Consider the following 15,410-nt stretch of genomic DNA (forward strand, 5'->3'; position numbering starts at 1 on the left):
CACACACACCCTGGCCATGGATGATGATGAAACACACACATACACAAATATAGTTGCCCATAGTCTCTGAACTGACCTAAGGTTAGGTTTTGGGGAGATTAAGCTGATCCTAGATCTGTGATCCCACAGGCAACTCCAATCCAGAGTCTTCCTCCTTTATATCCACTGTGGGAAGACGGGCTCACATTTCACATCCACTTGTTCTCCGTTTCCCTTTTGTTTACGTTTCAAACCTACTTAAATCATGTCTCCCATGGGAGGATAAGCTTCACTGAGCCATCAAATACCTCCCTGTCCTTGTGCCGTCCCCTTATCCCTTTCTCCCTCCCTCCGCCAGTCCACTCCTCCTCCGTTCTCTTCCATTCCCACACCAACCTTTCCCTCCCCGTCCTCCTACCATCCTCTTATCCCCCCATCTCTCCAGTTCCCATCACATCCACCGCCCTTTCCTCCCCACAAACATCCCAAACAACAATAATAGATAGCGTGTTGTCTGTTGTTGAAATCAGCCCAGTGCCACGCCCATACAGGCTCTGCTCCAGCCTTACCCCAGCCCCGGCCTTGTCTGATGGATAGCCCTTTTTTATTGGGGAAATAAAGAGCCTGACCCAATGCTCTTTGCCTCCTGTTAGATAAAGATAATGAACTCTGCCTGGAAACAATTGTTTGTGAAGACTTTGAGCAGACTAGGTTAAGAGTTACTGTGAATGCAGTGTTTCAACAGCTGTCTGTAGAGGATTTCACAAAATCATGAATGTGATCATTAAAACAATAATGATTAAAAGGTTACAATTATGTGATTCTGTCTGTGGCGCTATATGTCATTCATCTGTAGAAATATGACTAAATGCTGCGATGGCAATAAAATAACTGTTATCATCATGTGTGTTTGTTGCAATGTTTGTTGTCAGCAGATAACTGTCTAGCTTTCTTATCTTCTGTGATAAGCTGTTGTGTTTTTTCTCTTTTGGATGGTCGGATTGAGGGAGGGAGCTGGAGCGTACACCCCCGGGTTTGTGTAGTGGTGTCAAAGGCTTTGTAGACTCCCAGAGGGGAGAGAGGGAGAAGGGCGAAAGAAGGGGAGAACAGGAGACAGGGATGGGGGAGAGAGGGCGAAGGGGGGAAAACGGGTGTCGATCACACATTTCAGGAATGCCACACAGTCAGAACCCCAGACCTTAACCTCAACGTATGGGTCGGGGAAGACACATGCTCTCTTATTCTAACCTCATTCAGGTTAAGTTATGAGAAAACGGTCTAATCCACACTGGTAAACTCTTAGAAAAAAAGGGTTCTAAAGGGTTCTTTGGCTGTCCACATAGGATCACCCTTTTTGGTTCCAGGTAGAACTATTTTGGGTTCCAAGTAGAACCCTCTGTGGAAAGGGTTCTACATGGAACCCAAAAGAGTTCTACCTTGAACCAAAAAGGGTTATCCTGTGGGGACAGACAAAGAACCCTTTTCGGTTCTAGATAGCACCTTTTTTTTCTAAGAATGTAGTGTCAAGCATTTGTCCTTGATCATGTGATCTGATCTAGGAACAAAGTCTGATGTTTTGTTTTACCAGTCTAGGTCATGAGCTTAAAAAAACTACTTGGAAACCTACACATTGTGTGTGCTGGTTGGAGATATTATAAGGTACTGGAAATTGCAATGTTAGGGTCTGCAAAATTCTGTCAGTCTGTGTCTTTGTACATTTTTAGCCCACATAGCACAACAACCAAGCCAGCTGTAGCCTAGTGGGGTAGCCTAGTGGTTAGAGCCTTGGACTAGTAACCGAAAGGTTGCAAGTTCAAATCCCGAGCTGACAAGGTACAAATCTGTTGTTCTGCCCCTGAACAGGCAATTAACCCACTGTTCCTAGGCTGTCATTGAAAATAAGAATTTGTTCTTAACTGACTTGCCTAGTAAAATAAAACAATATTTACTTTGCAATTACCTGCAGGCCACTCTATTCCAGGGGTGTAGGCACTGAGGAGCAAGGCCCAATCACTCAGATTGAGCAACAAAAAATTATTTAAAAAATGTAAAGTATTGTTTTATACTCTTTACTTCTCAGTATTCCAAACATTTGTATTTTGTATTTTTACCTAAACATGCCAACACAATGGGTTAGAATTCATAGCAAGCAGTGCACTGAGTTAGTCAGATTTGATGAACTGGAATGACATTCACTCTCACAGGATGGGTTGCCAAAAATAACTAACTGAAAGCCACACCCCCCAATAAGCCACGAATATGACTGTATTGAAGCAAACAGTATGTCACTCTGCTTCTATGGTTATATGCACCATGCAACTGCCTATTTAATTTGTTCATTTAGCGAACAAGATGGCTCATAATCCAGTGCCTTTCCCACAGTCAACACACCTATATTTTAGCTTTATTTAGATTTTAAAATGCTAAATATTCTCTCAGCCTCAAGGCAAACTGTAGAATAGCATATGATGAGCTATAATATTGCATGTTCCTCTCTGCCCCATTGTAAAATGTGTATAAATGCAGGAAATTAGCTTTAAAACAGCAACATTTTCTCTCAGCCTCAATGTCTCTCAGCCTCATGTCAAAATGTGTAGAATAGATTAGCTACAGAACTACACATTTTTCTCTTTGTCCCATGGCAAAATTGCAGGAAGATGGCTGCCAACACCCACATTTCGTCAGGCCCACCCACCAATGAATTTATGACCACACCACTGCTCTATTCATGCTTATAGTTGTGAAAGTATAGAGAGAAAGGCATATGTTTGTACAGAGTGGGGAGGTTACAAAATCAAAAGACTGGCCAACGGTGATGTGAACTGTAGTGTTGTGTCAAATATATTTTTTCCATAAACTACTGATGTTTGGTGAAAAACAAACATTACTCTGAATTTTAAAAAGCATTTCTATAAGAAATGTGTTGGTTGCAGTAAACGCCATTTTATTCATGTGTAATCCTACTGAAATGAATGGGAATGGGTGTGAACCCATAGAAACAACCATATGGATGACAAACTGTATAGTAGAGAGAAGATGACTTAATGGCTCATGCCTGTGTCACAGTTCATATGGTATCATGACCATAGTATTATCCAGTACAAGTCAAAAGTTTGGAAACACCTACACATTCAAGGGTTTTTCTTTGTTTTTACTATTTTCTATGTTGTAGAATAACAGTGAAGACATCACAACTATGAAATAACACATATGGAATCATATAGCAACCAAAAAAGTGTTAAACAAATTAAAATATATTTTAGATTCTTCAAGGTAGCCACCCTTTGCCTTGATGACAACTGTGCACACTCTTGACATTCTCTCAACCAGCTTCACGAAGTAGTCAGCTGGAATGCATTTCAATTAAGAGGTGTGCCTTGTTAAAAGTGAATTTGTGGAAGTTCTTTCCTTCTTAATGCATTTTAGCCAATCAGTTGTATTGTGACAAGGTAGGGATGGTATACAGAAGACAGTCCTATTTGGTAAAATACCAAGTCCATATTATGGCAAAAACAGCTCAAATAAGCAAAGAGAAATGACAAGCCATCATTACTTTAAGACATGAAGGTCAGTCAACATTTCAAGAACTTTGAAAGTTTCTTCAAGTGCAGTGGCAAAAACCATCAAGCACTATGATGAAACTGGCTCTCATAAGGACCGCCACAGGAAGGAACGACCCAGAGTTACCTTTGCTGCAGAGGATAAGTTCATTAGAGTGAACTGCACCTCAGATTGCAGTCCAAATAAATGCTTCAGAGAGTTCAAGTAACAGACACATCTCAACATCAACTGTTCAGAGGAGACTGCGTGAATCAAGCCTTCGTGGTTGAATTGCTGCAAAGAAACCACCAGGAAAGGACAGCAATAAGAAGAAGAGGCTTGCTTGGGCCAAGAAAGTCCAAATTTTAGATTTTTTGTTCCAACCGCCATCTCTTTGTGAGACAGAGTAGGTGAACGGAGGATCTCCGTATGTGTGGTTCCCACCGTGAAGCATGGAGGAGGAGGTATGATGGTGTAGAGGTGCTTTGCTGGTGACACTGTCAGTGATCTATTTAGAATTCAAGGCACACTTAACCAGCATGGCTACCACAGCACTCTGCAGCGATACGCCATCCCATCTGGTTTGCGCTTAGTGAATTTGTTCATTTGTTTTCATTTGTTTTTCAACAGGTCAATGACCCAAAACACACCTCCAGGATGTGTAAGGGCTATTTGACCAACAAGGATCAGATGACCTGGCCTCCACAATCAGCTGACCTCAACCAAGTTGAGATGGCTTGGGATGAGTTCGACCGCAGAGCAGCCAACAAGTGCTCAGCATATGTAGGAACTCCTTCAAGACTGTTGGAAAAGCATTCCTCATGAAGTTGGTTGAGAGAATCCCAAAAGTGTTCAAAGCTGTCATCAAGGCAAAGAGTGGCTACTTTGAATAATCTAAAATACAACATAGATTTGGATTGGTTTAACCCTATTTTGGCTACTACATGATTCCATATGTGTTATTTCATAGTGTTGATGTCTTCACTATTGTTCTACAATATATAAAATAGTACAAATAAAGAAAACCCCTTGAATGAGTACTGTAGGTGTGTCCAAACTTTTGACTGGTACTTTATGTTCCATGTGTGTAGTTTCATTTTCATGGAAGGCCTTTTGGCCCAATTGATGAAAGGTTCCACTCCATGGGCCCTTTGCACAGGTAGACTTTATCTTATCACTACTAACAGAGTTGAGGGCACTGTGGACTGTTCAATTAATATTTACTCACTGGCAATGCCTGCATTAACTTCCAACCAATCTAAGCATTTCATGAGGTTTTCCATGGACATTTAGTAACGGAACACTGTTCTGGAAGTATTGGGGAATAGAATGATTTTGACAACCAAGTCCAACCTAATGTCACAAATGTCACTTTTATCCAAGTTCAAAGTGACATGACGGTCATTCTAACTAGCTAGCCAGGAGCCATTGACCTGAATGCTGTCTTCACAGCCATGAGACTGAAATAGCCTTGTTAAAGTAATGTACACGTGCCACATTCATGGTCGAATTGCTGCAAAGAAACCACTATGAAAGGACAGCAACAAGAAGAAGAGGCTTGCTTGGGCCAAAAAAGTCCAGATTTGAGATTTTTCGTTCCAACCGCCATCTCTTTGTGAGACAGACAAGGTGAACTGAGGATCTCCGTATGTGTGGTTCCCACCGTGAAGCATGGAGGAGGAGGTATGATGGTGTATAGGTGCTTTGCTGGTGACACTGTCAGTGATCTATTTAGAATTCAAGGCCCACTTAACCGGCATGTCTACCACAGCATTCTGCAGCGATACGCCATCCCATCTGGTTTGTGCTTAGTGGGACTATCATTTGTTTTTCAACAGGTCAACAGGTCAATGACCCAAAACACACCTCCAACGCTGTCTTCACAGCCATGAGGCTGAAATAGCCTAGTTAAAGTAATGTACACATGCCACATTCATAGCTGAGATAGGCAGACAGAAACCACTGTTGTACAACAGCTAGTATGACGATATACTCTGTGACACTAACAAATTAAAACAAATTAACCATATTTTTTTTGTTCTTAGGTGGTGCAATTGCATGTTGTTTAGTAAAAGCAGAATGTTTGGATTTGATCTTGGCTTAGTTTTTAAACCTGTAGAATCTGATACCATTGAAATCCTTCCGGTAAGAGTTGTTTATGTTTAGTGCCATTCCAAGTCATAGATAAAGCAGATCATTAGTCCAAAGAGAAGACCTATTTAGCTTTGACTCAAAGTAGAATTGTTTGATATTGCAACAGTTCGTTGACTTACAAACTGGGGCATTGACACAAGCTAGTCTCTACAGGATGTGTCCTGTGATGTTAGTGGGTGGTCTAGATGAAAATGAAACAAAGATAGAAGAAATATGAGGCAAGCAAATATCATTGAAGAGCCTATCTTTATTGAATAAATTATTGTGTGTGTGCGCACATATGTGTGTGCGGTGGTGTGTATGTGTGTGCATGTATCCTGTGATTATGTTGACTGAACATAACTGTCTCCATGTGTTCTTCACCACAGGCAGAGACAAGCACTCAAAAACAAGCCACGGGGGGGGTTTCTGTTTATAGAAACAGTGAATGAGAGAGAAAAGTGGAAAAAGAAACAGTGACCGGCTGTTTCTCGCCCTCCATCTCTGTCATTTGTTCAGTTACTTTACTGCCCTGTTGGTCAAACAGTCAAGCAGCTTAGCCTAGAGGTAATTATATTTTTCTAGATAAAAAGATAACCCAGAATGTGAATCTTGTTAATTTTGTGTGTGATCTGATATGGTGCTAGTACTTCTAGGTATGACAGTTGGAGTTGCTGTAGTACGGACTGGGGGTTGGAGTAACTGAAAGTTAAAATACTGTTTATATCAAAACACATTTAGTTGGTGTTTAGATATGTGGTTCTTATCCCCAATGATAGAAGATCATGTAGTTTTGTGTTTTTGTTAGGTGGTTTTAGCTTTCATGTTGTAGGTTTCATCAGGACAATTATAGCCACACTGTTAGTATACCAGAGAAACTCCACTGTGAGGTAGGTTTTAAAGGGATATGTTGTTATACTGTGGGGGAAGTTTTGGTTTGAGGAGAGATGCTGTAGCTTTCCAACAGACAGACAGGCTGCTTCTCGTTCTAGCAGAGTAAACTGCCACGTAGAAAAAGTGAAATCATGGCGATGCAGGAGTGTGTATTAGAGTGGCCTTGTCCGGAAGTGACTTCACAATTCAGTTTCTGGATTCAGGTTCAATCAAACATAGTTTTAAGCTTTGTTTTATTATTGACAGTTACAGCTGATTTTTGGACTGAATATCGATTTGCTCTCCTAAATATGTGTCATCTGATGTACTTTTCACCACCAGCTCACGGGCTGGCATGTAGCCTAGTGGTTAGAATGTTGGACTAGTAACTGAAAGGTTGCAAGGTCAAATCCATGAGCTGACAAGGTAAAAAAAAAAATGTCATTCTGCCCCTGAAGGCAATTAACCCACTGTTCCTAGGCTGTCATTGAAATTAAGAATTTTCTTAACTGACATGACTAGTAAAATATCAGGGCTTAAAAACAAAGCTATATGAATCACTCCAATATATTGGTATCACTCCACAGCGGAGGGATACATCCGAGGTGATTACAGCTGGGGTCTACCCCTATATATAGACCCCATGACACACGTTCTCTACAATATTTTTTGAGGCGCCTCTAGCACCGTAGAGGATTGGACTGATCCATATAGCTCACATAACCGTGGTTACACATGTAACCTTTGTTATGTTTCACTATATTGGATCACTCCAATATATTGGTATACCCGTACCAGATTAGTCGGTGCTAGAGGGACCTGGCCAGCCAGAACCAACCGCAGAGGGAGGTACCACATTTACACGATAGTACCTAGCAAAAGGTGCAAGAGGAAGCACAACTGGCCGCAGCACAGATCTCAGCGAGGGGCACTCCTCTCAGTAGAGCCCAGGACGCAGCCACACCCCATGTTGAATGTGCAACCACAGATGCCAGCACTGGGAAAATGAATCCCAGATCCCGCCGAGAAAATGAAAGAGAACGTATGTCTCAGCCATGGGGTCTATAGATGTGGCAGACCCCAGCCGTGACACAGGTGTACACAGGAGTAAATCTGTAAATCCTCACTTCGGATGTATCCCTCCGCTGCGGAGTGATATCAATATATTTGAGTGATCCAATATAGTGAAGCATAACTACAATAACTGTACTGAGTTAGCCTAGTGCTCATATTTTCTGGATTTTTTTCTTCTCATTTTGTCTGTCATAGTTGAAGTGTACCTATGATGAAAATTACAGGCCTCTCTCATCTTTTTAAGTGGGAGAACTTGCACAATTGGTGGCTGACTAAATACTTTTTTGCCCCACTGTATGTGACAAATAAAATTTTATTTGATTTACAGTACTTTCATGTCATGACATTTGATTTGTCAGCTCAAAATAGATAACACATTTCCTATATTCAAATGTGTGGTGCCTCTGAGTGACTGTTTTTACCCTCACCAAAACCACACCCACTGAATATTGTTTCCTTGTTGTTATCGCTGATAGTATTCCATGAGGGTTTTGTTATGGACGCAATTCAAAGCAATATGACAAACGTCTCAGTATGTGATCATGTTTCAACTATGAATTGATTTCCTTTCCCAGTGTGGTGGTTTGCCTTGGCTAATGACACTGAATAGAAATAGCAGTCAAGACAGTGAGAGGTCTCATTGTTGCCAGGGGTAACAGTGGATAAGGGGCTCTTATTGTTGCTGTTTTTGGTGAGGGGGCTGGAGAGTCTGCCAACTTGTCAACACGCATGCACACACACACACACACACCACCGCTCATATGGGGGCCTTAGTGTCACGTGATTCTTCTCTCTCCCCAGGCTTTCTGGCCCAGTTTTAAATAATTAGCCTCTCTGTTTGATCTCCCCCTCTGACTTGGTGAAAACATGTTCTTCCTCTCTGATTCGGGGAAAACCTTGTTCTTCCTCTTCCGTCTCATTTTTGGGAAACCCTTGCTACGAGTAAGGCAAAACAACTTCACTTCCTCAAGCCTCTCCGAAGCTTTTCTGCAGCTGATGTGAAGGGGACAAAAGCTCTACCGCTCTCACTGCTGTTCTGAGACAAATGTTTTCTATTAGACCACACTCTGAAAAGCTGTTTGAAATTGTTGTCCAAAGAAGATCTTGAGAGGATCTTGAATGCTCACCATGGAGAATGAAGATGGTCATTTACCCTAGCCAGGCAGCTGCCCATGGTGTGTAGACCGCGCACACACACACACAAACACACACACGCACACACACACACACGCACACGCACACACACACACACAGAGAACATGAGCCCTACCGTAGGATTAATCCAAACCCAAGCAAATGTGACCACAGTGTCATATTAACAAGTCAAATTGGTAGGCCTCTAATTTAAGCATGACCTTTAACATCCAGCGCTGTGACATCATACTGTACACTGAAAGACACAGAGGTCATGGGGTCCACCTGCTCTTTAAAGTCTCCACAAAAGGCTAACCATTAAAAACTGACCCTGTTGTAAGCTGGTAGTAGTATCTTCCATGTGTGTTGTGTTGAATTCAATTTTACAGAACTTGTGGACATCAGAGCACATAAGGAAGAATATGAAACAACCCTAGTTCTGCTTAAACCAACTTGTCGTTCTCTTGCTAAACATGGCCATGACATAATGTTGTTATTTACAGTAACAGTCAAACATTCAGGCTGTCAACAACTGATTTCACCACAATAACATTTTAATGAAAGCGAGAATTGGTAGTTGTTTTTTTAAACCTTTGGTTTCAGTAGAACAGCTGTGAGCTAGTTTTATTCTCTGTTGTGGTTGAGAGTAGAAGAGGGGAAATGTGCTCTGCCTCTGCTGCTAACCACACTCTTCAGAAGAAGTCACTACGTGTCAAAAGCACCACTAGTGGTTCCACACACTGCAGCCTAGTAATAGGCTAAGGTACGACAAAGGAAAAGTACAAAATGGACAACGTTCTGAATAAGAAATTACCCTTGCTGTAAATTACATTTTCTAAATGTCTGCCTCTTTATAGTACCAGTGTTGTTGTTAACCCACAAGGTGAATATGCCCCTACAGGTGCAGATCTAGGATGAATTTGCCCAGAAATCCTAACCTTGGGGGAAATGCTTATGCAAATCAGATGCAGAACTGACCCAAGACAAGCAGGTGCTACACTGTTGTTGTTTAACCAGTCCCCTCCCTCATCTATACTCGTTCACAAGCAGCAGGAGTGCATTTTGTACAATTTTGTACGTAAATCTGTGACACTCCATTCAGTATGATATGTTCTGTTTCTTATGGTATGTATTAGTTTGCGGATGTCCATCACCCATTTCGTATATGTTACGAATTACAGTTCGTATTATATTACGAATTTGCAAAACGTACAATATGTTACGATTTTGTAAAAACGTGTGCTGTTTGCTAGGCTAGGGTTACGGGTTAGGTTAAGGCGTTAAGGGAAAGGTCAACTAAAAGGGTTAAGGTTAGGGTTAGCTAACATGCAAATGAATTGCAAAGTTGCTAATTAGCGAAAATGCTAGTTGTCCAACATTTGTGTTGCTAGACATTCGTGTTATATGCCCAGTCATCCACCCGACTAATTTTTTACCTTAAACTAATGATTGTCCCGGATTTGTTTACTATGTTTACGTCTCGTCTGAGACCAGGCTGCTTCGAAGGGGGTTGTCTTCTCTCCCATCTAAGCATAGCAGCACAAATAAAGACACACCGAAAGACAGCACAGAGGACTGAAAGACTTTGTGATGAGATGTCACCCTAACAGCTTATATATATAAAAAAAGCCAGACTGACCCTGTAAGGATAAATCCCAGGGAAGATCCCTGTGTCTCAGGTACCTCCATGTTCTTAGTTATGTAATAGATGTGTCCATGTGCAAAAATACAAACATTTGTTTCACATGGCTTCCCTTAAGCCTTCTGACCTTGGGTCCGCTGCACTGGAACCTAGTCAGAGATCAGTGACATGTAATCATTAATCTCTACTACTTCTGCCATCTTATCTGCTCTAGAAGAAAACACTGGGGCCAGGTGGCAATTGGATATTTACCCTGAAGACATGAAAAATGCCTTGCTAGTTATTTTAAAACGATCTGTCTGAAGAAAAGCAAAACCACTGGGCACAGACATCAATTCAATGTTGGTTCATTGAAATGGAAACATTGAGTCATTGTGCCCAGTGGGAAGGTTGAGTCCTGCATTTTACATTTGAGTTTAGAAACTTCTCGCTCAAGCCACATTTTGAGAGAAACTAGTGAGGCCACGTTTCTTGCTTTGCATTTCCTATGCAACCTTTGAGGCTTGAATCAAAGAAGCCAAATGTTGGCTCCTTGGAGAAAGCAATTGGATTAAACTTAAGCTTCTGGTCAATTGTATATTGTAGACAATTGAGATACCACAGTAAAAATATATTCAAGAGACCCAGGCTTGCACTGTCTGAGGGTGTATTCCCTGCCTACCCTCTGATTGAACACCTGGTCTGTAAAACCAAGAGCCAGTGAAACCAAGAGACGGTAAGATGCAATGCAAAGTTTTTTTAATGCAGTAATTTTGATCTACAAGGAGAGTGTTTAACAAAATTATACAGGAGGTAAAGGCCTTTATACATACGGAAACAGATTATACAGAAGACTCCGGAGCAGAATACACAAATAAATACATTTGTCTTTTTAAAAACAGTCAGTCCCAGTCCCCCAGGGAAATATAACTTAAAGAAATACTGGATATTTCACCCATTGGATTTCTCCTTAACTCCAACAATGAGTGGAAAGATTTAAAGCAACCTTACAAATCCACTAGCTGTCAATTAGTGACGCCAAATTAAAGTGTCAATAACTGCATCTCCCACAAGCCAATGCAGGAACGCAAAATCGTAGACCTGTAAAAGGAGATTAACTAACTTTGGTTTGAACCCCCAGATGAGGTACACGCTAGCTAGCCTTGTCTCCGATCAGTTTATGCTGTATAGCCATTGGTAATCGGCACTGCTGGGACAGCCTATCAATATAAAGCATAATGTACTGTATTCACTTAACACTACACTAAATAGCAGTGAGTTCATAATAGGTTGGATCATTGATTAATGGGATGTGAGATCCCAATGGGATGTTCAGAATCAGATCAGACACTGATCAACTGGGGGAACAGTTCGTTGGCGAACACGTCATCCCAGGACCCCTCTGAGCAGAGGGGGGATGACATGTCGCTGATGGGGGAAGGGGACCGCTCGTATCCGGAGTCACTGTAGGCATCCATCAGGTAGGCATCAGTCTTCTCTAGGCTACCCATGGCCAGGTCAGAGGTCAGCGAGGCCACAGACAGGAAGTCATCCAGAACCCCATGATTTTTAGGGATGATGACCACTTCTTCCGGCTCATCTTTGACACACACGGCAACCTCATCGGCCACAGAGAAGACCTCAACCATCTTTATCCCTGTCACACTCTCCTCGTGATTCACTTCCTGCTGCCCGAGGACACACACCACCTCCACAGGCTTGGTGTAGATGTGGTCAAAGTGGATCAGTTCATTAAGGGCCTCCAGCTTAACTGGTGTGGCCCCCAGAGCTGCAGGTGAGGGGGCAGGTACTCCACCCCCCCCTCCGACCAGCAGCACCGCCTGCTCCTGGATCTCCTGCTCACCACACTCCCTGAGGAACAGTTCTGGGTGAAGGATGTCAAGAATGCCCAGCAAGAGATCAGACTGGAGGGGAGAGGGAGCAAGCAGGTTACAACTCTGAACAGGGAATGGCAGAACTAGAACTTACCAATAGGCAAGATGAGCATTATAAAAGCACTTTGAGCTACTGGAAAATGGACTAGATTAAATGAAGCCAATCAATGTCTATAGAGTGCTGAACATCCATCTCCATTTGATAAAGCCCTTATCCATAGCTTACATTACAGTGGTCATGCATTAGCTGTAGCAGACAAAAATGGTGTCCATAGTGGTCTTACGTGTCTCACCTCAGAGTCTGTAGAGTCAAGACTATCTGTATCCATTGGGAAATCTTCAGATTTGAGAATTGCTGGGCCTGCACCTGCTGCAGAGGCACACATAGCCTGAGTACTGCAGACTCAGAAGACCCGATCCCCAAAACTGCATCAATCCCATTGGACTCCAACACCTGAGCCTGGGGTGGGGGGGGAGAGGAGTGAGGAGTTATAAACTACTGGCTCTGACAGCCAGGTGGCGCAACTGCCCCCCCTCCCCCAAATCTTCTGCATTACCAATAACTCAAATCTGCTTACATTCTCTTTGGCCTCAAGGGTGTCCAACCCCAGCCTCTGTCTCAGTTCCTTGTTCTCGTTCACCATACCGCACATCTTTTGCCGTAACAGCCTGTTTTCAACATGAAGTTTCTGGTTCTAGAGAGGAGAGAGAAAGAATTATAATTCTAACACTTTAGTCAGTTTAGGAAAAAGAGCAATAAATAGCAGTCATTAACACCATGACAATTTATGGACAGAATTTATTTACCTCCAGTTCCATCACCAGAACTTGCTCTTCCAGCTCACCCATTTTGGCTTTTTTTCTGTCCCTGGCCGTTTGGGCTGCAACCCTGTTCTTGAGTTTCCTGAAGAGGAAATATTATCTTTTGAAGTTGCTGACAAAGCAAGATGACTGACAGGAATGGGAGAGAGTTCTTGGTTATTGCACAATCAGCCGCCATGTTCCTGTCATGCAGGCAGAACAGGTTCCAAATTTCCAGAAATAGGGTGGGAGCAATAGGCTGACTCCTCAAATCTGTTGATATGCGAAGCCGGGTAACATGATAGGCCGAGTCGACGAATAAAAAGGTAAATCTACCATAGTCTAATTTTGAATGTGCAGGATTTATTCTTAGCACAGTTATTGGAAAGACATCGATGACATTCATGGGAATCTGTCAATTTGTGTGGCGTAAGGAGTAGCCGGCTCACTTTGGTCAACCAATCATTTCACAATTGTTCACCTTTGGTGTCACGAGATCGATTTGATCGCACCTGATTTCAATAATAATTCATTTATATAGCCATGAGAATAACGTTACAACTAAATACACCAAATTGGCTATTCATGAAACTAACCTGCGAAGTTGCTTTTCTTCTGGGCTCAAATGAGTGAGTCTCTGTCTTTTTCGCAGGGGTGGCCCAGTTGTCGAATTTGAGTCGGAATCTGACGAATTCGCTTGGTTTTGCGACGGCAAAACGACAGAAATTGACCGGCTGTAGCCCTGTGGTGAGCTAGAAGAGCCATTCTGTTGCCCAGATATCAAGAGGACTTTATGTCCCGCTGTCCCCACGACCATATTATTTATCCTTATAGACTTCAGAAATATTGGGGTAGCTTCAAAGAAACCTAAGGTTTATTTAGGTCTTTCTATCCCAGTCAGTTCTCAAATATAAAAAAAGGAGTTCCGCTTCCAATCTATTTCTACAGTCGTGGTGAAATCTGATAGGCTGAAAGACATTGCAATGCTTTCACAGTATGCTCTATGATTGGCTGCAGGGCTCATGCAATTTGCATTCAACTTTCACCCTGCGTTCGCAGTAACATGCCTGCCTTTTGTTCATGGAAGGTGTAATTTCCCATCTAACCTACGCTTGGCACAAATAACAAACCCGACCCATTTAAAATTCCCAGCAAAAATACTTAGAGCCAAAAGCATTGAGGTTATTTCACCCTGGGTTATTACTTTATTTTTCTAAACGAACTTTAGTTCTCAAAATAGCCATACAGTAGATGTACTTGTATTCAGTGGTGGAAAAAGTACTCAAATGTCATACTTGAGTAAAAGTAAAGATACCTTAATAGAAAATAGTAAAAGTGAAAGTCACCCAGTAAACTACTACTTGAGTAAAAGTCTAAAGGTATTTGGTTTTAAATATACTTAAGTATCAAAAGTAAATGGAATTGCTAAAATGTGCTTAATTAAGTATCAAAAGTAAAAGTATAAAGAATTTCAAAATGTTCTGTCAAATGTAAAGAGTACTTTTGGTTGTAAGGGAAAATGGTATGGAGTTAAAAGTAAATTATTTTCTTTCGGAATGTAGTGAAGTGAAAGTTGTCAAAAATATAATTAGTAAAGTAAAGTACAGATACCCCAAAAAATGACTTAAGTAGTACTTTAAAATATTTTTACTTAAGTACTTTACACCATTGCTTGTCTTCTAACATGTAGGACAATAACCTGTTGACCTCCAAAGTACACTAGCTTACAATTACAGTTGTAAAAGAAGACTATATTACGATGGTGTCACGCCCTGACCTTAGAGAGAAGTTTTATTTCTCTATTTGGTTAGGTGAGGGTGTGATGTGGGGTGGGCAGTCTATGTTCTATTTTCTATGTTTTGTATTTCTTTGTTTTGGCCGGTTATGGTTCTCAATCAGGGACAGCCATCTATCGTTGTCTCTGATTGGGAACCATACTTAGGCAGCACTTTTTCCCACCTGTCTTTGTGGGTAGTTAACTTTGTTTGTGGCACTGAAGCCCTGTAAGCATCACGGTTCTTGCTTTCGTTTGTTGTTTTTTGGCAACATTTTTAAAATAAAAGGAAAATGTACGCTCATCACGCTGCACCTTGGTCTTCTTCAAGCAACGGCCGTGGCAGATGGACTATTGTATAGGTTCTTTATAGAATAGTCATTGCAGGAGATTGTTGTTTTCACCTTGCCACTACAATCCCATTAATTTTGTCCTCCCCATTCAATAGCCAATACCGTTTGCATATCCATATTGAATTTTGATTATGTCCCTGCCATTGCACATCTGGCATCCATCTCACTCATAGTGGATAACTTTCAGGTCAAATAATGGAAAATAACTGTTTTGTAGCTTGTGATGCAAAGGA

General features: G+C 41.7%; 2 protein-coding genes across 2 annotated transcripts in view; one reads left to right on the plus strand and one right to left on the minus strand.

Annotated features, from left to right (window-relative positions):
• Positions 1-857, plus strand: part of LOC112248871 (coiled-coil domain-containing protein 60) — a 49,613-nt gene extending 48,756 nt beyond the window's left edge. The window contains exon 14 of the mRNA XM_024418239.2: positions 130-857. The gene's annotated coding sequence lies outside the window, so the exon portion shown is untranslated. The remainder of the gene's footprint in view (positions 1-129) is intronic.
• A 10,239-nt stretch (positions 858-11,096) lies between these two features.
• xbp1 (X-box binding protein 1) lies at positions 11,097-13,971 on the minus strand. The gene is given in 6 exon segments (XM_042320769.1): positions 11,097-12,279; positions 12,543-12,626; positions 12,629-12,709; positions 12,828-12,944; positions 13,057-13,153; positions 13,647-13,971. Coding segments are annotated over 6 exon segments (1,182 nt in total). The 5' UTR covers positions 13,868-13,971; the 3' UTR covers positions 11,097-11,697.
• Between the last annotated feature and the right edge of the window lie 1,439 nt (positions 13,972-15,410).

The sequence above is a fragment of the Oncorhynchus tshawytscha genome, linkage group LG04 (genome assembly GCF_018296145.1).
Source record: "Oncorhynchus tshawytscha isolate Ot180627B linkage group LG04, Otsh_v2.0, whole genome shotgun sequence".
NCBI lineage: Eukaryota > Metazoa > Chordata > Actinopteri > Salmoniformes > Salmonidae > Oncorhynchus > Oncorhynchus tshawytscha.